Source organism: Camarhynchus parvulus, chromosome 2 (genome assembly GCF_901933205.1).
Source record: "Camarhynchus parvulus chromosome 2, STF_HiC, whole genome shotgun sequence".
Taxonomy (NCBI): Eukaryota; Metazoa; Chordata; class Aves; order Passeriformes; family Thraupidae; genus Camarhynchus; species Camarhynchus parvulus.
In genome coordinates this window covers 150,570,449-150,590,856 of record NC_044572.1, presented here as the reverse complement: position 1 = coordinate 150,590,856, position 20,408 = coordinate 150,570,449, and the positions used below count along the sequence as shown (strand labels likewise).

The 20,408-nt window shown below is 53.0% G+C and overlaps 2 protein-coding genes across 2 annotated transcripts; one reads left to right on the top strand and one right to left on the bottom strand.

Annotated features, from left to right (window-relative positions):
- Position 1: 1 nt before the first annotated feature.
- Positions 2-7,122, top strand: NAPRT (nicotinate phosphoribosyltransferase). Its single transcript, XM_030971515.1, has 13 exons — positions 2-938; positions 1,898-2,025; positions 2,574-2,656; positions 3,101-3,231; positions 3,309-3,424; positions 3,893-4,086; positions 4,237-4,377; positions 4,517-4,601; positions 4,731-4,811; positions 5,650-5,752; positions 5,830-5,987; positions 6,158-6,265; positions 6,430-7,122. The coding sequence occupies exons 1-13, from the start codon at positions 752-754 to the stop codon at positions 6,487-6,489; spliced, it is 1,575 nt and encodes a 524-aa protein (XP_030827375.1). The 5' UTR covers positions 2-751; the 3' UTR covers positions 6,490-7,122.
- A 264-nt stretch (positions 7,123-7,386) lies between these two features.
- On the bottom strand, positions 7,387-19,358 carry LOC115917564 (ubiquitin carboxyl-terminal hydrolase CYLD-like). The gene is made up of 15 exons (XM_030971708.1): positions 19,341-19,358; positions 17,086-17,552; positions 16,723-17,007; positions 16,460-16,529; positions 15,571-15,791; positions 14,900-15,053; positions 14,416-14,554; positions 13,691-13,801; positions 13,202-13,293; positions 12,409-12,475; positions 11,261-11,390; positions 10,913-11,021; positions 10,646-10,764; positions 9,843-10,062; positions 7,387-9,104 (listed from the first exon to the last, which is right to left on the bottom strand). The coding sequence occupies exons 2-15, from the start codon at positions 17,539-17,541 to the stop codon at positions 8,920-8,922; spliced, it is 2,358 nt and encodes a 785-aa protein (XP_030827568.1). The 5' UTR covers positions 17,542-17,552; positions 19,341-19,358; the 3' UTR covers positions 7,387-8,919.
- Positions 19,359-20,408: the final 1,050 nt, after the last annotated feature.

The following is a 20,408-nucleotide window of genomic DNA, read 5'->3' as shown; positions in this document are numbered from 1 at the left end:
AATCACCATAAGCACACATAGCTTTGGTTAAAACAATGCTTGCTTATTTTTGAATACAATGCTCCTTTATAAGTGACAACGCACAGAGCTCTAATCATAAGCTTAACCTTGCTAGAGAAACTTTTTGCAACTTAGAAAGCTAAACTACACAGCTCTATTATTCTATTTCCCCTATCTTCTCTACAGCTTGCATATTTTTTCTGCTGCTTCAGCACTGTTCACAATTCTGCTGCAACTGAGGCTTGTCTTTTACAAACTTCTTAAAACTCTCGGATTTTATGGATTCCCACACCCCTTGTGCTGCCATCCCCTGTGCCCAGTGTCCTGCATCTGTCACCCTCCCAGTGTCACCAGTGTGCTGCCATCCCTGCTGCCCTGTCCTCGTTGTCCTCCGTGTCCCTTTGTCCCTGTATCCTCCCTCTGCTGCCATCCCCGCGCCACATGTCCACTGTGCGCTGCCGCCCCGTGTGTCCAGAGAGAGATTTAAGGTCTCGTGTGTCGCCAACCTTGCCCCGTGTCCCCCCTTGTGCTGCCATCCCTGTGTACCCCCTTGTGCTGCCATCCCCGTGTCCCCCCTTGTGCTGCCATCCCCGTGTCCCCCCTTGTGCTGCCATCCCTGTGTCCCCCCGTGTGCTGCCCCGCGTCCCCGTGTCGCCATCCCCGCGTGCTCGCACCCCGCGCTTCCGTATCCCTCCTATTTTCCCCGCTCCTCCCCGTGTCCCCACCCCTGTCCCCTTGTCCCCGCCCCGCCATGGCGCCGCTGGCGGACCTGTACCAGGTGTCCATGGCCTACGGGCACTGGCGGGCCGGGCGACACCGCGCCCCGGCCGCCGCCGAGCTCTTCTTCCGCCGCCCGCCCTTCTGCGGCTCCTTCGCGCTCGGCGCCGGGCTGGCCGAGGGGCTGCGGGGGCTCCGAGCCTTCCGCTTCTCCGCTGCCGGTGCGTGGTGACAGCGGGGGACAAGGGGGGGACACGTGTTGGGGTTGTAGGGAGGAGTGGTGGGCGAGGGGAGCGTCCCAGTGGGACTTGGAGGGACAGGGAAGCAGCTCCAGGGGGCAGGGCGGGATGGAGGAGAGGGTGAAGAAGGGACGGGAGAGGGTCAAGGGGGAGGGAGGGAGGGGGGTACAGCTCAAGGGGACAGTGGGGACAGGAGGGGACAGGGGGGAGAAGCGTTTTGAGGAGCGGTGGTGGGAGAGGAAGGAGGGGAACCTTCCCAGGGAGGCTTTGGAACAACTCCAGGGGATAGGAGGGGAAAGGGCAGAGGATGAGGGTGGGAGGGACGTGGGGGGAAGGAGGGAAATCCCCCCCGGAGGAGGATGGGGGAACAACTCAAGGAGGCTTGTGAGGGATGGGACAGCATCCAGGGGTTTCTGGGGACGTTTCAGGGGGACTTAAGGGGGGCAGCGACATTTCTCAGAGTGATCTGGGGATGGGGGAGAACAGGGGACTTCGGGAGAACAGGAATCCCTCAAGAGAACTTAATGGGGACAGGGACGTCGCTCAGAGGGACCTGTGGGACTGGGGACCTGCGGTGGGGGAGAGGGACAGCATTTGAAGGGGGACTTGGGGGACAGTCCCCCCTGGGGCACTGTAGGCGATCAGGACAACTCATAAAGGGACAGGGACATCTCTCAGATGAACTTAGGGGACAGGGAGACTCTTCAGGGGACACAGGGCAGGGGTGGACACAAAGAGCTGTCATGGAAACTTGGGGGGACACGGGGACACCCTCCAGAGATGTCCCTCAGAGGGGACTTGGGCCACCCCACCCTGTCACACTCCGTTCTGGGGGTGCTGTCACCCATCTGCTGTCACTCACCTGTCCATGGGAGGCTCGGTGTTCCCCCCCACCTCCCCCTGTGTCCCTCGTCCCCGGTGTCACCGTGCTGTCCCCACAGATGTTGCGTACCTGCGCTCTGTCCTGCCCAGCACCATCGATGACGCCTTCTTTGACTACCTGGCCACCCTGGACGCCTCCGAGGTGACCGTCACCGCCATTCCCGAGGGCTCCGTCGTCTTTGCCAGGGTGGGACCCCTCTCCATCTTCTTTCCTGACCATCCCAGCTCTCCCAGCTCCCAGACCTCTCCTTTTCCTTGAACCTGGGATCCCCTGGAACTCCAATCCTGCTTTTCCCAGTGCCCCCCTTTTCCCTGACCCTGGGAGCTCCTGGACTGCCACTCCTGCCTTCCCACCCCCCAGCCTCCCCACTCTTTCCTCAACACCACTGACCCCTTGAACCCCCATCTTGGCCATCCTCATGTCCCTACCCTGTGGCCCCCCTTTTCCTTCACTCTGGGAACCCCTGGAACCCCTTTCCTGGGCACAGGGACAATCTGGACCCTCATTCCTGGGCAATAGGATCCCCCTGCACCCCCTTCCCTGGCACTGGAATCCCCTTGTACCCCCTTTTCCTTCACCAATATCCCTCTGCAACCCCTTTCCTGACCATCCCACCTCTCCCAGGCCCAGGTCTTTCCTTTTCCTTGACTCTGGGATCCCCTGGACCCCCATTCCTGCCTTTCCCAGCTCCTCTCTTCTCCAGAGGGACCAGGATGTCACTTCTCTTCCCTCAGGTGCCGTTCCTGCAGGTGAAGGGGCCACTCCTGGTGGTGCAGCTGCTGGAGACCACCTTGCTGTGCCTGATCAACTATGCCAGGTATTTTGTGATGGGGATGATCCCAAAGCCCCTGGAAGATGGAGGGGGACAGGGAAGGGAGTGCAGCACCCCCCGATCCAGAGGGACACCCCAGTGCTGGGGGTACCATGACCCCACAAGTCCCCTACTGGGATTTAACTGCTGGAATTCTACCAGTTGAATTTAACTACTGGAGGGTGTCCCCCCAAGTTTTCCTGAGGGCTTCCCATGTCCAGCCCACCCTGAAGAGTCTCCCTGTCCCTCAGGTTCTCCTGAGAGATGTCCTGGTCTCCCACAGGTCACCTTTAGGATCTCCCTGTCCCCCAAGTCCCCTTGGTCAACCCCACCACATCCCTGTCCACCGAGTCCCATGGTGATCCCTGCCTCGTCCAAGCAGGGAGGGTCCTGGAGCCTCTTCCCCTTGGCTGTGCTAGCTCTGTGTGACCTGTCCCCTTTGTCCCTCAGCCTGGTGGCCACCAACGCTGCCAGATTCCGTCTCCTGGCTGGCCCAGACATGAAGCTCATAGAGATGGGGCTCCGCCGCGCGCAGGGGCCGGATGGAGCTCTCTCGGCATCCAAATATTCCTACATTGGGGGTGAGTCCCACCCCACGGTGCCCGGTGCCACCGCGGCCCTGCCATCACCTGGGTGTCCCCCCTGTCCCTCCTCGCAGGCTTCGACTGCACCAGCAACATCCTGGCGGGAAAACTCTACGGAATTCCCGTGCGCGGCACCATCGCCCACTCCTTCATCATGTCCTTCAGGGGCCTGGAGGAGGTGCAGCAACGGGTGAGCAGGGCCTGGGATGGGATGGGAATGGAGAAGAATATTGGATAGGGATGGGATGGGATGGGGTAGGGATCTCATGGGGATGGGGATGTAGGGGGGATAGCAGTGGAGATAGGAAAGGGTTGGGATGGGAGAGTGATTGAGTAGGGTTGGGGATGGGATGTGGATGAAGGTGGGATATGGGTGTGATTGGGATGGGCAGAGGGAAGTGGGATGGGGATGGAGTTTGTATGGAGTTGGGGATGGGAGGAGATGGAATGGAGATGGGATAGGGATGTGGTGGGAATCAGGGTAAGGTAGGATGGAGATGGGGATGGGATGGGAATGAGGATATGGATAGGGGTGGGATGGGAATGCTGACAGGGATTAGAGTGGGATGGATGGGGAATGGAACACTGCACCTGTTCCCACACTCCTGGCACCTTGGATGATGCCACAGGCTGTGCAAATCCCATGTTCCCCTGGCAGGAGCTGCCGCCTCGGGCCGGAGGAGATCCCGTGGATCTGGCAGACCTGGCTGTGTCCTGGCTGCAGCAGGTTTGTGTCCTGCTCCAGACTCCTCCCAGCAAGGCCAACCAGGGCGAGCTGGCCGCCTTCGTGTCCTACGCCGTCACCTTCCCGTGTGACTTCCAGGGATTGCTGGACACCTATTGTGTCAGGAGGTGAGGACACCAGGACTTTGCCACCATGGCACAGGGGATGGATGTGGCCCTGAAGTAGAAATGTTGGCTGGTGCAGGGCTTGGAAATAATGCTGGATCCACCCTGGATCAGTTTTCCACTTGTCATTAACGCTTCCCTTGCCCATGCCAGGAGCGGTTTGCCCAATTTCTGTGCCGTGGCCTTGGCACTGCACCAGCTGGGATACCAGGCCATCGGAGTGCGCCTGGACAGTGGGGACCTGGCCCAGCAATCCAAGGAAATCCGGGGAGTGTTCCAAGCCTGCGGAGCTCAGTGAGTCCCACGCCAGCTCTGGGATGGATGTCACTTGTCCCTGTCATCCTCACCTGCATCCAGTCAGGATTTGGGAGCCCTCATAGCTCTGGGTGCTGTGGGTGGATCCATGGATCCTCCCAAATCCTGCTCCTTGCAGCTTCCAGGTGCCCTGGTTTGGGACCATCCCCATCGCTGTCAGCAACGACATCAGTGAGCAGAGCCTGGAGCAGTTCAGGAGGGAGGTGAGGAGCCTGCTGGCACGGCTGGGATGTCACCTGGGTGCTGCTGGCAGGGCTGGGATGTCACCTGGGCTGTCCCTGGTGCTGGCAGGGCTGGGATGTTGATGGTCTCTGTTTTCTGTGCTGCCTCAGGGGAGTGAGATCGACATGATTGGAATCGGGACCAACCTGGTGACGTGTCCCCTGCAGCCGTCGCTGGGCTGTGTCTACAAGGTAAAGGTGGCAGCCTAAATCCCAAATATCCCAATCCTCCATGGCCATCCAGCCCCACTGGAGTCACAGAGTCACAAAAGAATTTGCCTTGGAAGGGATTTTTGAAGGTTCTCCACCATCATGGGCAGGGACACCTTCCACTATCCCTGATTGCTCCAAGCCCTGTCCAACCTGGCCTTGGACACTTCCAGGGATCCAGGAGCAGCCACAGCTCCTCTGGGAATTCCATTCCAGCCTCTCACCACCCTCACAGGGTGGAATTCCTTCCCAGTATCCCATCCAACCCTGCATTCTGGCAGTGGGAAGCCATTCCTCCTCATCCTGTCACTCCATCCCTTGTCCCAAGTCCCTCTCCAGCTCTCCTGGAGCCCCTTCAGGCACTGGAAAGGGCTCCAAGGTCTGCCTGGAGCCTTCTCTAGGCTGGGCATTCCCAGCTCTCCCAGCCTGGCTCCAGAGCAGAGGGGCTCCAGCCCTTGGAGCATCTCCATGGCCTCCTCTGGACCTGCTCCAGCAGCTCCACGCCCTCCTGATGTTGGACTCCAGGGCTGGAGCAGCTCTGCAGGTGGGGTCTCACCTGAGCAGGGCAGAGGGGCAGAATTCCCCCCCCCTCCTGCTGCCCCCACTGTGGGATCAGCCCAGGACACAGGGAAGTTCCAGGTGCCAGCATTGGGTCATGGACAGTTCTTTGCCCACCAGAAGCCCAGAGTCCTCCACAGGCAGGAGGAGGCAGAATGCCCAACTTTGGGGTGGTTTTAGGGTTTTTTATTGTCTTTTTTTAGCTGATTTGCATCAGTTGCCTCTCCAGAGGGGTCACAGGTTCCCTTCCCTTCTCCCACAGCTGGTGGAGGTCAATGGCTCCCCATGCCTGAAGCTCACGGAGGATGAGGAGAAGATGACAATCCCAGGGATGAAGGCAATCTATCGGCTCTATGATGCTGCTGGTGAGTCTGGAGACCCTTCCCAGAGTCCTGGGGGAATCTCTTGCTCCATAACTCTCTCCCTGATGTCTTCCTGGCAGGTCACCCCTTCATGGACCTCATGGCCCTGGAAGAGGAGCCGTCACCCAGTGCGGGGCAGGAGCTGGGGATCCGAGTCCTGGGGCGGCTGGAGGAGACCACCAAGGTCACTCCCACCACTGTGGAGCCCCTCCATCGCACCTACTTCAGGGATGGCCAGGTCAGGGGTGGTCCCATCTCCTGGGAAGGCTCCTCTTCCATGCTGGAGGGTGGATCCAGGGCAATGGTGGCTTCTGAGATGCGCCAACAACTCTGCTGCCGACCCAGATGCGGTGGCTTGGGTGGTGGCTTCCCACGTGGATCTTCCCACCTGGATCTCCATCCCTGCAGGTGTGTGAGCCCCTGCCCAGCCTGCCCGAGGTGAGGACCCATGCTCAGGTGTCCCTCAACCTGCTCAGCCCTGCTCACCGCCGGCTCCACGAGCCACAGCCCTACCCGGTATGTCCAGCACTTCCCACATCCCACCGGCACACACCTGGGAATGCCACTGGATTTGGTGGCCTGAGCAAATCCAGCGGCATTCCACTGGATGCTGCTCGGGCCACCAAATGCAGTGGCATTCCCAGGAGCTGCTCCCTGACCCGTCTTGTTCCCATTCCCAGGTGGCCGTGACGGAACGGCTGCACCAGCTCTTCCTGCAGCTGCGCCAGGGCAGCCTCTGAGGGGGTCCCTGCTCATCCCCACCTCCTGCTCTGCTCTTTTTTGGGAAGCCCGGGTGCCTCGTTAGGAATTAATGGCTCTAATTTAGACCTGGTGCTAACCCGAGGAACCTGCAGGAACTGGGAGAGCGCCTTGGGATCCCAGTAGGGAAGCTGGGAACACAGGGATGGGGAAAGCAGAGCTCGTCCCTGCATCCCCTGGAAGTGACAGTCCTGTGCCCAGCTTGGTGGCCCTGCCAGCCTTGTGCCTTCCTTGGTGGCCCTGCCACTCCTGCGTCCAACTTGGTGGCCCTGCCAGCCCTGTGTCCAACCTGGTGGCGCTAGACCAAAGTCTGGAGTGCCACCAAAAGGGTGACACGGGACACCCATGGGGTACCTATGGCAGACACTCGTTGCTTTGGCAATTCTAAGCTTCATCTCTGTGGCCACATTCCAGCTCTTTCCACTCTGGCCAAATTCCCTGGGATGTGGAGGCTAGCTCCAGGTTGATCCCAGATCCAGGTTGATCCCAGATCCAGGCTGATCCCAGCTCCAGGTTGCCACCTGCACTCTCTAACCCCTGTTCCCACAGGAAACGTGGCTCTAACCCACACTGAGCTTCAGACTAAGCAAAAAATTTCAAATAAAGGCCTTTTCCCACCATGGCTCTGACCCTTATTCCAGTGAAAAACCCTTTGGAACTCCATTGGGAATGGGAAGGTGAGAAGGAAATCCCCAGGGATCAAACTTGTGGCTTTTGCTGTCCTCTCCATGGTTTGGATCTTGGCAGAAATTACAGGGAAGAAAACAACTAAGAGCTTAACAAAGCATGGCCTGATGGTGTTGGAATTCTGGGAATTCCAACAGCATTGTATCCCATATTAAGACAGGAAAAAAATACTCCAGAAAATCCAGGGTCAGTTTGCTAAAAATTAGATTTTCTTTTTAAAGCAAAGCACCAAAGATAAGGAGTCCACTGTACCTGAGTAGAGATTTTCCTGAGTTTTTGGGAGAGGAGGAATGAAGAACAAGGAGAGTGACCTGGGCCAGCATTTGTCACCCTAGTGGATAAGATGCAATTCCTGATGTTTAGGAACCATTTTGGTGGGCAGAGAAGCTCCTGGGTGTCTTTCCACTTTCTCCTCAGGTATTTATGGATATTGAGGAGATTCCTGAGCCTATTTTTTCTCCAGGCTGGGCAATTCCAGCCCCCTCAGCGTCTCCTCATAGGAGATGCTCCAGTCCCTTCATCATCTCTGTGGTTTTTCCTTGGATTTTGTCTCTCACGTACTGGGAAGCTCCAAACAGGACCCAGTATTCCAGGTGTGACCTATCAGAGCTGAGCAGAGGGAAAGAATCCCTCCAGGACCTGCTGGCAACACCTGGAATGCCAGAAAGATCCCAAACCACGCATCCCAAGCCACCAGGACCGACCCAAATCTCCAGGCTTTGTTAAAATTATTCCACTCTGTATTAAAGAGGGGAGGAAAAGAGAGGAACAGGGTTAAACCTGCACGTCTGGGACTCTTGGATGCTTTCCTTGAGGTTTTTGTGGAATTTGGGCATCCCACTGACTCAACTTCCCACTTAATAGCAGGGAACCCCCAAGTGTAAAAATTCATTTAACCTGAGGAACACCAGTTCCCACCCAAACCCTAAACCCTCCTGCAGAAAATCCCAGAGTGCTCTTTTTTTTTTTCTATTTTTGCCCTTGGAATTCTGGTATTTGACCCCAGAACTTGGAAGTGGATGCAAAGGTGGGGCAGAAAGTGCTGAAAGTGAGGTTGTAACACTGAATCCTGTGCAGATTTTGCCAAAAAGAGGAAGCAGCAGGAGCCCAGATGTTGCTCCTCTGCTCCCATCCTCCTTCCAGTTTTGTTCTTGGAAAAATATCTATTTTTAAAGCATAGCTTCAGCTCAGGATATCCATGATTGGAAATAAGGGATGGTGGGTGAAAGTGCCAGATAGTGCTGGATAAGGGAAGTGCAGGGCATTGAGGGACACAGGTGAGAAAATCAATCCTGACCTGATTTTCCTCACTCCACAAATCCGGGTGAGGATGTCTTAGGAAAGGTTGTGGTTTCTTGGTAAACCTGTGGATAATTCCTTGTGTTTTGATTTCTGCTGGTCCCCAGCTTTGGAGGGCAGGGATGGCAGGGAAACAGGGATGTGGGGATGCTCCAGCTGCATAGTACCCGGAGAGGGAGACTTGTGGAATGTGGGGAATAAGAATGAATTTGAGCATCAATAATTCCAAGTCCAGCTGTGCCCAAGTACCAACTACCACTGGATAAAGCCAGGATTTAACAAACCCAGCCTGGCTTGGATAAGTTGACACCAAGAGAGGCGAGAAGAGGCAGCTCAGAGCATCCACACTTGGCTGCTTCCACCTCCTGGGGTGATCCAAGCTCCCACTCCTGATGTTGCTCCTTGCCATCAGCTCTGGGATGGTGTCACTTGTAAAGTGCCATTTTCCTGCTCTGGTACAGGTACATGTAGGCGTCACAAAAGAGGCGTTTGGCCACCCCATCCATGTCCCGAGGCTGCTCCAGGGCCAGCACAGCCAGGGGCAAGTCCAGGTATTTGGCAACTTCAGGACACAGCGTCACCGTGGGAATGTTGAAGCCGTTTTCGCCACCTGAGGTGGAAAGGAGGAGAAAAATCCCAAACCAGATCCCAAAGGGATGGGTTCCTACAGCTCCAGCAGATCCCAGCACACTCCAGAGTCATGCAGAGCCTCAGCTGGGAGATGTAGAGGCCAAAAGCACAGGAAGAGGCTGGATGAGGGGAGATCATCCAACCCAAAGGGGATCCAGGACAGCTGGAAAAGGATTTTGGACAAGATATGGAGGGACAGGACACAGGGAATGGCTTCCCACTGCCAGAGGGCAGGGATAGATGGGCTATTGGGAAGAAATTCTTCCTTGTGAGGGTGGTGAGGAGCTGGAATGGAATTCCCACAGGAGCTGTGGCTGCCTCATCACTGGAATTGTCCGAGTCCAGGTTGGATGAGGCTTGGAGCAACCTGGGATAGTGGAAGGTGCCCATGGCAGGGATTGGAACTGGATGGGTTTTAAGGTCCCTTCCAACCCAAACCATTCCATGATTCTGTGATAAAAGCACAGTGGGGAAGGACAGGAGAACCAATCTGTGCCCACAAGCTGAGCCAGCTGGGATAGGATCCCAAATCCCTTGTCTGACCACAACCACAAGCTGGAAACGCCTGGAAAAACCCCCTTGGCCCCTCTGCAATCTAATTAAAGGAAAGCCAAATTCATGGAAAGCCTAAACAGGGGGACTTGAGAGGAAAAGGTGAACTGAGCAGGCCCAGGCAGCTCCCACATCCCATTCCCATATCCCATTCCCATTCCCTCACCGTGCCGGTCGGCCATGCTGTCGAAGAACATCCAGTGCTCATTGCCAGGGCCGTATTTCACGAAGGACACGTAGTGACTGGTCTCGATGCAGAGCACTGCAAACAGCTCCAGCTTCTCCCGTGGCACCTGCTGGCAGCCCTGGGCGCTCCAGCTCTGGAATTCCTCTGGAATGTGCAGCCTCCGGGGTTTGTGCGCTTTGCGGCGGCGATGGGAGTGAACCTGAGGAGAGGGGACAGGGTGGCATTGGCACAACTGGCCCTGGCATGCCAGGAAGGGAGGGCAGAGGTCAGATTCCCAATTCATTCCCTGTTGATGTGATTTCCGTGCTCCCTGCTTGCCTGGGAACAGCCTGGCATCAGGAAGATGAGATGGGAGCTTCCCACCCTGCAAGAGGCAGAAACTGGGAATGCTCATGGAGAAGCAGCAGGGAGGGATCAGCACTCAGCTCCTGCAGGATTACACTTTATTTATGGAACAGGTTGTCCAGGGAAGCTGTGGATGTGCCATCCCTGGAATTGTCCAAGGTAGGACAGAGCTTGGAGCAACCTGGGATAGTGAGCAGCATCCAGGGGGTGGAACTGGAATGAGCTTCAAAGTCCTTTCCAGTCCAAGTTTTTCTATGATTCCATTATTATTTGGGCTCTGTGCAAGCAGAGGGTTCACAACCTCTGGCTCCTGGTGGGAATGACCCTCAGGAAAGAGCTGAGCGGCTGCAGGGACAGCCAGGGGAATGTGAAGATTTTGGGAGGGCTCATCCCTCTGACAGCTTCCAAGGTGGATTTTGGGAATAGCCATGGAATACCTGTTTGGAGCAGGAGCTGCAGAACTGCTTCAGGCCTGTGGCTGCAAACACTTTGTCCTTGAAACACTCCGAGCATTCCAGAGTGGCAACATCCCCACACAGGCAGCATTCCCTGGGACCTGCCAGGGAAACAGAGCTCAGAGAGAGTGTCTCCTCCAGATCCCACCTAAAATCCAGCTTGTCCTGCCAAAACTGGGGCTCAGGGAAGAAGAATCCCACCCCAGAGAGCCCAGAGCTGGTTGCTCACAGCCCATCATCATCACTCACTGTCCAGCAGCAGATCTGTTATATCCAGCTCCAAGGAAGGGATGATTTTGCTGAACATTTTATATTCCTTCCCAAAACGTGGCATTTGGATAATGAAGCAAGATGGGATCTGGGGAAAAAAAAAAAAAAAAGGGAAAGGAGTCACCCTGCCAGGAGAGCCAAATCCCAGAGATTTTTTTTCTCTGTCTCAATTTGCTGTCATTATTCACAGGACAAAAGGGAAACAGGGAAAGCAGAGACCTTTTCCTAAGTCATTCCTGGATTCAGGGTTGGATATAGAACATCCAAGTCCTCACAGGAATTTTGGGAAGCAAGAAAAGCAGGAAAGCAGAAGGAAACTGGACTCACCTCCACCAGCTTCAGATCTGAGGACAGGAAGGAGCGTTCCACCAACTGCTGCACGTCAGGAACCACCAAATCCTCCTGTTTATCCATAAATATCTGGTAGCAGTAACATTCCTGCTCCTGGCCTCCTGACCTGCAAGGAGAGCTTGTGGGATTGGGGATGTGGTGACACAAAAATTGGAGTTTCCCAAAGTTTGTCCTGGGAGAGCTCCTGGGCTCAAGGCACCGAGGGTGGTTTGGTGCTACACAAAGCCATTTTTCCACCCAAACATACCAAATTTATGCCAGGGGAGCAGTAGATAAGTAGGAATTTTGGCCTCATTATCTCTTTGGAGCAGCACATCCTACAAGCAAAATTCAATTTCCCCTCAATATAAATCTAAAAGGTAATTTAGTATGAGCAAATTTAGCATTTAAATTGACAAACGGATGCTTCGATGAAGGATTAATTTAAAAAAACATCCAAAACTCAAGGTGAGTTGTGTGCAGACCTCTCACAATCCCTAAAGAAAGCAGGGAAAGGATTTCCTTGGGATGACCCTGTGCAGGGGAGCTGCAGCACAGAGTCCTCTTTGTGCTCAGCCTTTCCCAGCACTCCACGATCCACGGCTCGAGCCGCGGCTCCACAAAGGAGCACAGAAACCCAACAATTCCCTTTCTGTGCTCACAAACAGCACAGTTATTTTTGGCTTCCTCCAGCCTCTCATCCTCTTTGTAGAGTCCCCAAAAAACTGGGACTGCATCCATGGGCTGCCTGTTTTGAGAGGCTGTGGGAGCTGAGCCAGCTTGGCAGCCTGGACTCATCCCAAATTCATCCAAAGGCTGTTGGATAACTGCTGGATCTGCACCAAAGTCGGACATCACCTTTCTCAAACCCCTTCTGGCTCTCCGTGAGGATGGCACAAGGTTTTTATCCTGATTTTCTGAAGGCAGCACCCTCCGGGGAGGGCTCAGAAGTGTCTTTGCCCAGATGGGAAGATCACAATAAGCAGGATCAGTCAGTTCCTAAAGGAGTTGCAAAACCCTAGAGCTGTGATTCCAAAAAACTTTAGTGGAAAGGGACAAGTGACCCCCATCCACCCAGGGATTGTGAGGTGCAAAATTAATGGGCCTGTCTCTGGCAATTGTATCCCTCAGCTGTGGAAACTTACTGGAGTTTCAATAGCGGCTCAATTCCCAGGATCTGCTGCATTATGAGATTGAGGAACTCCTCAGGATCTGGAAAGTGAGAGGAAAGGATGGATCAGACCACACCAGGAACTGCCTTGTCCCACTGCACCCAAGAGCTGCCAGGTAAACATGAGTCGGTGTTCCAGGGGCCTGGAATTTCCTCTTCAGGTTAGGGATAAAGGCTGAGAGCACATGGGTAAGACAAAAATCCCAAAGGGAACATGGAAAATGCCAAGCAGCCTTCAGAGACTGCACTTTCATGGAATTCCAGGGTGGTTTGGGTGGGAAAGGACCTTCAAGATCATGGAATTACAGCCATTGCCATAGGCAGGGACACCTTCCACTGTGCCAGCTTGCTCCAAGCCTCATCCAACCTGGACTTGGACAATTCCAGGGGTGGGGCAGCCACAGCTTCTCTGGGAATTCCATTCCAGCCCCTCACCACCCTCACAAGGAAGAATTCCTTCCCAATATCCCATCTATCCCTGGTCTCTGGTAGTGGGAAACCATTCCCTGTGTCCTGTCCCTCCATATCTTGTCCAAAATCCTTCTCCAGCTCTCCTGGAGCCCCTTTAGCTACTGGATGGGGCTCTAAGGGTACAGAGAGATTTGAAAACTGAAAGACTTTTACAAGTGAATTTTTACACCAATTAACATCAGCACCTAATTAAAGCACATTCCTGGGAGAAGCACAAGAGGGAAGTTGCCAGCTGGTGCCTGGAGGAGGCAAAACACAGGGAAGCAGCTGGGGAAGGGCCCCAGGGAGCTCCTTACCTTTCTCAGCATTGGTAAAGCTTGAGCACTGGCCCTTGTCCGTGAGCTGCTCCCGGAGGTGCATCACACTGCTGGCCCTGACAAAGCCAGTCCTGGGAACAACAACCAGCTGCAGGTGAGGGAAATCATGGAATGGCTGGGCTTGGAAGGGAGCTTCATCCAGTTCAACCCCCTGCCATAGGCAGGGATGCCACCAACGAGATCAGGTTGCTCCAAGCCCCATCCAACCTGGCTCAGGACACTTCCAGGAGTGGGGCAGCCAAAGCTTCTCTGGGAATTCCATTCCACCCCCTCACTACCCTCACATGGAAAATTCCTTCCCAAAATCCTATCCCGATCCATGCTCTGTCAGTTTAAAACCATTCCTCCTTGTCCTGAACACCTTGGGATGTGGCTGCCAGGTTTCCCTCAGTGCCAGGTACCACCTTTAGGGCAGCGGGGAAGGAAATGAGGGCAAATGGGACAAATTCCATTATTCCCTACACTCACCTACGGAGGGGATTGACGATCTCATCCCGCAGAATTCCCTGGACGTTCCTGTCACACAGTGGGAAGGGCATGAAGAGCATGGAGTCCAGCACGGAGGTACAGGAAAAGAGGCTGTGGGAAAAGTGGGATGGGTTTGAGTTTGAGGGCTTGGGAGCAACAGCTGGAACCAAAATGTGGTGGCTGGTGACAGTCAATGGCTTTGATGCCCACCAATCCATGCATGGAATTACAGGGAGGTGAGGGAAGCACATCTGCACAGTGAGGCACATCTGGAACAATGAACACTGGGATAAAGCAAGGGAACAGCTCAGGGAGAAGGAAATTCCTACTTTGCAGCCAAAACTGCTCAGGGAAGGGCACCACTGAGTCTTTTCCTCTCCAAGCAGGGAAGTTGGGACCTCCTGGGTGGATTCTTTGGAATGATTCCAGCCAGAACTTCCAGGGATAGAGTCAGCACAGTCCAAATCCGGAAAACTATGAGCTCTCAGCACCCTGAATGACAGACACAGGGGTACAGGGGGTCTTCAGGGCTGAAAAATCTGCTGGATTTGGGAAGGAGATCAAAAAGCACCATGGAGGTTGCATCTCCACACAGTAACATCTTGGTCTACACCAGGTAAACTTCCAGCCACCTTGGAAATCCAGGGAAGTGCTGCAATTTGGGGCTTAGCTTAATTAAAAAGCCATTCATTTAATGAGCCTGCACCACCCAAGCAGGTCCTTACCTGAAGAGAGCTGCATCCATGTAGCAGGAATTACAATGGCCTTGGATGCCCTTCATCCGCCCTTGGAGAACACGGACTGCTGCCTCATTCCTGAGGGGAGGAAAACTCTCAGGACCCTCTGGAAGAACTTCTTGTCCTCCTGCAAGAAAAGGAATTGCCTTCACCTTCTCATCTGAGTCAACTCTGCCCTTCCTTGATGCCTCAAAACTCTGAGGTGACTCTACGACTCTCAGACCTAAGGTGGCTTCTCAATCCAGCTTTTCATAAATCACAATCTTTCAGACTTGAGGGATATTCCCTAAGGAATAATTTAGGTTGGAAAAGACCTCTAGGACCGAGTCCAGCTGTTAATCCAGCCAAAGATGCGGCGTGGGATAAACACCGAAAAACAACACTCGAAGGAAGGGAAGAAACGCTGCCCACGGGGTTTTTCCACATCCTTCTCCCATCCCAGCCCCGTTTTCCTGCTTCCCAGAGGACTCACTGTAATCGCCCAGGGACAGGTCAGAGCTGGGGAAGCTCTGGAAGCGCACGTCGGGCTGGCAGGAGTTCAGCCTCACGAAGAGGCCGCGCTTCGGGGCGCAGTGGAAGTAGGACTTGCCCAGCCACTCTCCAGCTGTGACCCCCTTGTCTTCATCCTGGGAAAACAGCACCAGAGACGAGCCTGAGAGCGGGATTTATGGAATTATGGGTGGAAAAGAGGTCTGAGATCCAGTCTAGCTATGCAATGCTGCTGAGGCCACCATTAGAGTGTGTCCCCAAGTGCCACATCACAGGGATGGGGACCTCGTCCCTGCCCTGAACAGCTGTGCTAGGGCTGGACAACCCCATCCATTAAGTAATTTTCCCAATATCCAACTTAAATGCCCACTGGAGCAGTTTGAGGCTGTTTCCTGTCCGTTGTTCCCTGGGAGCAGAGCCCAATTCCCACCTGGCCCCACCCTCCTGTTAGGGAATTGCAGGGATCCAGAAGGTTCTCCCTGAGCCTCCATTTCTCCAGGATGAGCCCTCTCAGCTGCTCCTGGTGCTCCAGACCCTTCCCAGCTTCATTCCAACCCCTCAATATCCTGTACCCGGGGATCCCAAAACTCCACCCTCCATATTCAGCCACTGCCACCAGCACTCCCAGGTCCTTTCCCAGCTTTCCAGCCTCACCAGTTCAACTCCAGCCATTTTGTCCTTGATTTGGGGCAGGTAGCCCAACCAGCGGATGATTCCTGAAACTTGATTCCCTTTGTCCAAGGTAAGCTGGACCATGGAATTCACTTCCAGGGGTGAATTCCCACCTTCCCCTTCCTCGCTGCTCTCGCTGATCTCTCCTTTCATTAGGTTCGGTTTTCCAAAGCCCACGTCAGAGTTGAACATTGGGAAAAAACCTGATGGGCAACACAAAACATCAGGAGAGGTGGGAATTGGATCCTCTGGATCTAATTCCAGGTCTATTTTGGAAAATCCAGGCTACAAACACAAGCAGGAAGCTGAGCACCAGGGACACAAGGTGTAATTCCCAGTGTGTCCAAGCTGGTCTGACAGGATGAGAGGGAATGATCCTGCTCCTTGTTTCCCTGCACAAAGCTTCACATTCCAACCTCTTGCTGGTCCTGGAGCTAATCCAGCCCTTCCCAGGCTACTGGAATGGCAGCAGAGGCGTTATTTCCTAATTTTTCCACTAATTCCTTGTCTTGTCCAACAATTCCCACCATTGCTGCTGGCACCTGAGCCTTTACCACCAGGATGAAGCTCCTGCTCCATCTTTTACAGCTGAATTAAAGACTTTTTAACCAGTGGTGCTTCTTCCCTGAGGGAATTCTCTGCTACCATCAGCCTCTCCTTCCTGACAAACGGGATTCAGCTTTAGCTTTGTGTGGAACTTGAGATTTTTCCATAAATCCTGGTCCATAAATTTATGGATTTTTTTCCATAAATCCTAAGACAAGCTGTAGGTTTTTTGGGGATTTTAGCTCCTCAGTACCCTGCAGAGAGGGAATAAATTCCAAATTCTCCCAGGATGGGATCAGGAGAGACACATCCAAAGACCACCTACTCTGCAAGTTCTCCTTCAGAACAGATTCCATGGGGATTTCCCTGAAAATGTCAGTCGTTCCTTCTTCTTCCTGAAAGGAATGAAAAATCCATCAGCTAGGGAAAAACCCATCAGCTAAACACTGGAATATGAAGGATTTTTTTTAACAAAGTTTGCACCGAACCTCACATCCCTTTTGGATATTCCTTCTCTTTCATGTGCAACCATAATGTGATTTTTTCCTTTAAAATCCCAAAAAAACCCCATGGAAAAGCTGATCTTACCGGGCAAACCTTCACAAACCATTGGCTCCCTTCCCTGTAAACTGCCATGGCAATTCCTCTGGTGGGGATCTCATCCACGAAGAAGCTGACAGCGTCTCCCACTTTCACGGGAACCACGTCCTCCGTGTCCTGTTTTCCCAGCTTCTGCTTCCCATACTCGTTGCCTGATGTGGGAATAAACTGGATTTTGCTGAAGGGCAGGAAGATCCCACAGTTCCTCTTGCACTTGAAGTACTCGGTGCCGTGGTAGGACCCGTCGCTTCTCCCTCTGTTTTCCCCCTCTCCCTGAAAACACACCAGGATGTCACACAGAGAAATTTCGTGGGAAAAATGAGGAATTCTCCGCTTTGGGCCCCCCCTTACCTGCAATTCCACCCCAAAAAACACCGGGGTCAGCACAGCCAAGCTGGGCTTGTAGATGCTCCCGATGTAGCGCACGACTCCCGGGAAAAATTCCCTCTCCACCTCCACCATCACATTTTGACCCGGCACGGCCTGGAGAGCTCCTTCCAGGCTCTGCCTCTCCAGGAAAAAATCCAAGCGCTCGCTGTGGCTCCCGATGGCCAGGAGGAATCCGGCGGCTTCCTGGCGCACGGGCTGCAGGATTTCCAGGTTGATGGTGACCGTGGAGCTGTCGTCCAGCATGACGACCTTCAGGAAGCAAGCCGGAGGCCCATCCTCGGAAAAATTCCGCAGGTAGCTCCTCTCGCTGCAGAAGCACAAGTTCCCAGCTTGGAAGTACTTGTTTCCATAGGCGCAGTCCTCTGTCAGGATGTAGAAGCAATTCCTGTCGGCTGCCAGAGGCGGGAGGTTGGACATGGCAGATTCCCCTGGGTTGGGAGAGTCACAGCAATGGGGATTTGTGAGTGTTGGCGAAGAATTCCCGAAGAATCCGAGGGTTGGAAGAGGTTTTGGATCCAACCCCGCGCTCAAAGCCTCGCCCAGGTGAGTCTGAGCCTCTCCCAGAGCTTCCCTTTTTCCAGGTGTTTAATCACCCTCGTGGTGATTCAAAATTCCATCTAACCCGGTTTCCCACATTCCTGCTCATCCCTGTTCCCTCACTGTGCTTCCATGGGAAAAGTCCAGCTCTGCCTTCTCCACTAAACCCTCCCAGAAGGAGATTTCACCCAAAAAACCACAAAACCATGGAATGGTTTGGGTTGGAAAGAACATTAAAGATCATCTCATTCCACAACACCTTTCCCTACCCCAGGTTGCTCCAAGCTCCATCCAGCCACACCTGGAATAATTCCAGGGATGGAGAGGCTGCTCCAGCTGGTCCAACCTGTTCTGACCCTGTCCAGCCTCATTAAATTCCATGTTTTCTTTCCTTACTCACGGGACTGAGGCAAAGAATCAGTCCTGCCTTTTAAAATTCCTTGGAAAAGGGATTCCCCCTCCTCAGTGTTGCTACAGCTCATGAATATTCACGAATATTTTGAATATTCATTCTGACCAAATCATGCCTTGCGGTATCAAAGATCCCCAGCTTTCCTAGCAAATATTTATTTATTATATATTTTATATTAAAAGAAATACAAGTATCTGGAAGCTGGAATATATTTTGGTGCTTATTTTTTTAGTTCAATTCTGACAAGTGAAAATTCATGCAGTTAAAATTCCAGTAGGTTAATCTGACTGGTGGAATTCCAGTTAAATTCCAGCGGTTACATTGTAATATTTAAATTCCAGCAGTAATTTAAATCCAGTCATTGAATTACACTCCAAAAATTTTTGTTTCAGCATGAAGAAAGGGTGAATAAAAAAAAAATAAACCATTTTCCCCACCAAAAGCCCAAAATGAATTGATTTTTCTCATGAAATTCCTAATAATAAGCTATTAATTATCCCAAACCCCAAGAATAAATTTTCTCATAAATTAACCAAGAATATAAACAAAAGACTATAAGAATACAAAAAAAACCAAGAATAAACTTTCCTCATCAAGCCCATTTTCCTCATGAAAGCTCCAGAATAAACTACATAAATAAACTGTTTCCCTCATAAAAAGCAAAAAATAAACACATTTTTATCACAAAACCCGCAAGACTAAACAATTTTCCTCATCAAAAAGCAAGAATAAACCATTTTATTAATCAAACCCCAAGAATAAACCATTTTCCTCATCAAAACCATCCGAGAAGTAATTTTCCTCATAAAAACCCACAAATAAACAATTTTCTTCCTTAAAAGCCGAAAATGAACTTTTTTTTCTCAAGAAAAACGCAAAAATAAACCACTTTCCTCATCAAAAACTACGAATAAATCATGTTCCTCATTTTCAAAAGAATCAAAACTAATTTCTTTTCCTCATCAAAACGCCGGAATAGACCCTTTTTCTCATTAAAAAACCCAGAGAATAAACAATTTTATTCGCCAAACCCCAAGAACAAATAGCTTTTCTCACAAAATTAAGCAAGAATACACTAATTTCCTCACGAAAACCGCCAAAGAAACCATTTTCCTCGCGGAAACACAGCAATAAACCCTTTTCCTCATCAAACCCAAGCGCAACACGGGTATTTAAACCAGAATATTCCCAATTTCCTCCGATTTATGGGAATAAATTTCCGCCCCCAGAGCTCCCAGCGGGGTTTGGGCTCGACCCCTCCCCTCACCGTCTCCGCCGCAGCTCCGGCCCCGGCACTTCCGCGTCCGAGCGCGCGCGGCCCGCCAGCCAATGGGGAGCGGCAGGGAGAGGAGGAAGACCAATAGGAGTGAAGGGGCGGGACCACAAGGAGGGGAAGGGGGCGTGGCGCTGCAGCAGCCCCCGCCCCCTGCCGGCCGGCCTGGGGGGAAGGCGGGAACTGCGTGAGGGGCGGCGGGCGGGGGGCGTTTCCATGGACCCAAATCCCTGTGGATTCGCGTGTTTTTCCACGGTCCCAAAGCCCTGTGGATCCTGGAGTGTGGGTCTCCATGGACCCAAATCCCAGTGGATTCACCTATGTTTCCATGGACCCAAATTCCTGTGGATTCGCTTGTGTTTCCACGGTCCCAAAGCCCTGTGGATCCTCGAGGGTGTGTCCCCATGGACCTAAATCCCTATGGATCCCTGAATCTGTGTCCCCAAATCTGATCCCTGAATTGTGAATGCACAAGTCCCCGTGTATCCGCGGTGTATGTCCCACAGACCCAAATCCCAGTGGATTCACATGTGTTTCCATGGGCCCAAATCCCAATGGATCTGTGTCCTAAGGGGCCCAAATTCTACTGAGTTCCATGTGTTTCCATGGACCCAAATCCCTGTGGATTCGTGTGTGTTTCCACAGTCCCAAAGCCCTATGGATCCCTGAATGTGTGTCCCCATGGACCCAAATCCCCATGGACTCGTGTGTATACTAATGAATCCAAATTCTACTGAGTTCACATATGTTTCCAAGGACCCAAATCCCTGTGGATTCACATGTTTCCATGGGTCCAAAGCCCTGTGGATCCTGGAGTGAGTGTCCCCATGGACCCAAATCCCTATGGCCTCATGTGCATCATAACGGACCTAAATTCTAATGGTTCTTTTCATGGGCCCAAATCCCTGTGGATTTTTGTGTGTTTCCACAGTCCCAAAGCCCTGTGGATCCCTGAATCTGTGTCCCCATGGACCCAAGTCCCTGTGTATCCACGGTGTGTGTCCCCATAGACCAAATCCCAATGAATTCACATGTGTTCCCATGGACCCAAATCCTGTGGGA

Excerpts from the sequence above, each read along its gene's own strand:
- NAPRT (XM_030971515.1), top strand. The coding sequence starts at position 752 with ATGGCGCCGCTGGCGGACCTGTACCAGGTGTCCATGGCCTACGGGCAC. Across the intron at positions 3,425-3,892 it reads TGGAGGAGGTGCAGCAACGG|GAGCTGCCGCCTCGGGCCGG; the intron begins GTGAGCAGGGCC and ends TTCCCCTGGCAG. Across the intron at positions 4,812-5,649 it reads CGCTGGGCTGTGTCTACAAG|CTGGTGGAGGTCAATGGCTC; the intron begins GTAAAGGTGGCA and ends CTTCTCCCACAG.
- LOC115917564 (XM_030971708.1), bottom strand. The coding sequence starts at position 17,541 with ATGTCCAACCTCCCGCCTCTGGCAGCCGACAGGAATTGCTTCTACATC. Across the intron at positions 17,008-17,085 it reads TTTTTGGGGTGGAATTGCAG|GGAGAGGGGGAAAACAGAGG; the intron begins GTAAGGGGGGGC and ends GTGTGTTTTCAG. Across the intron at positions 10,765-10,912 it reads AACAGATCTGCTGCTGGACA|GTCCCAGGGAATGCTGCCTG; the intron begins GTGAGTGATGAT and ends TTTCCCTGGCAG.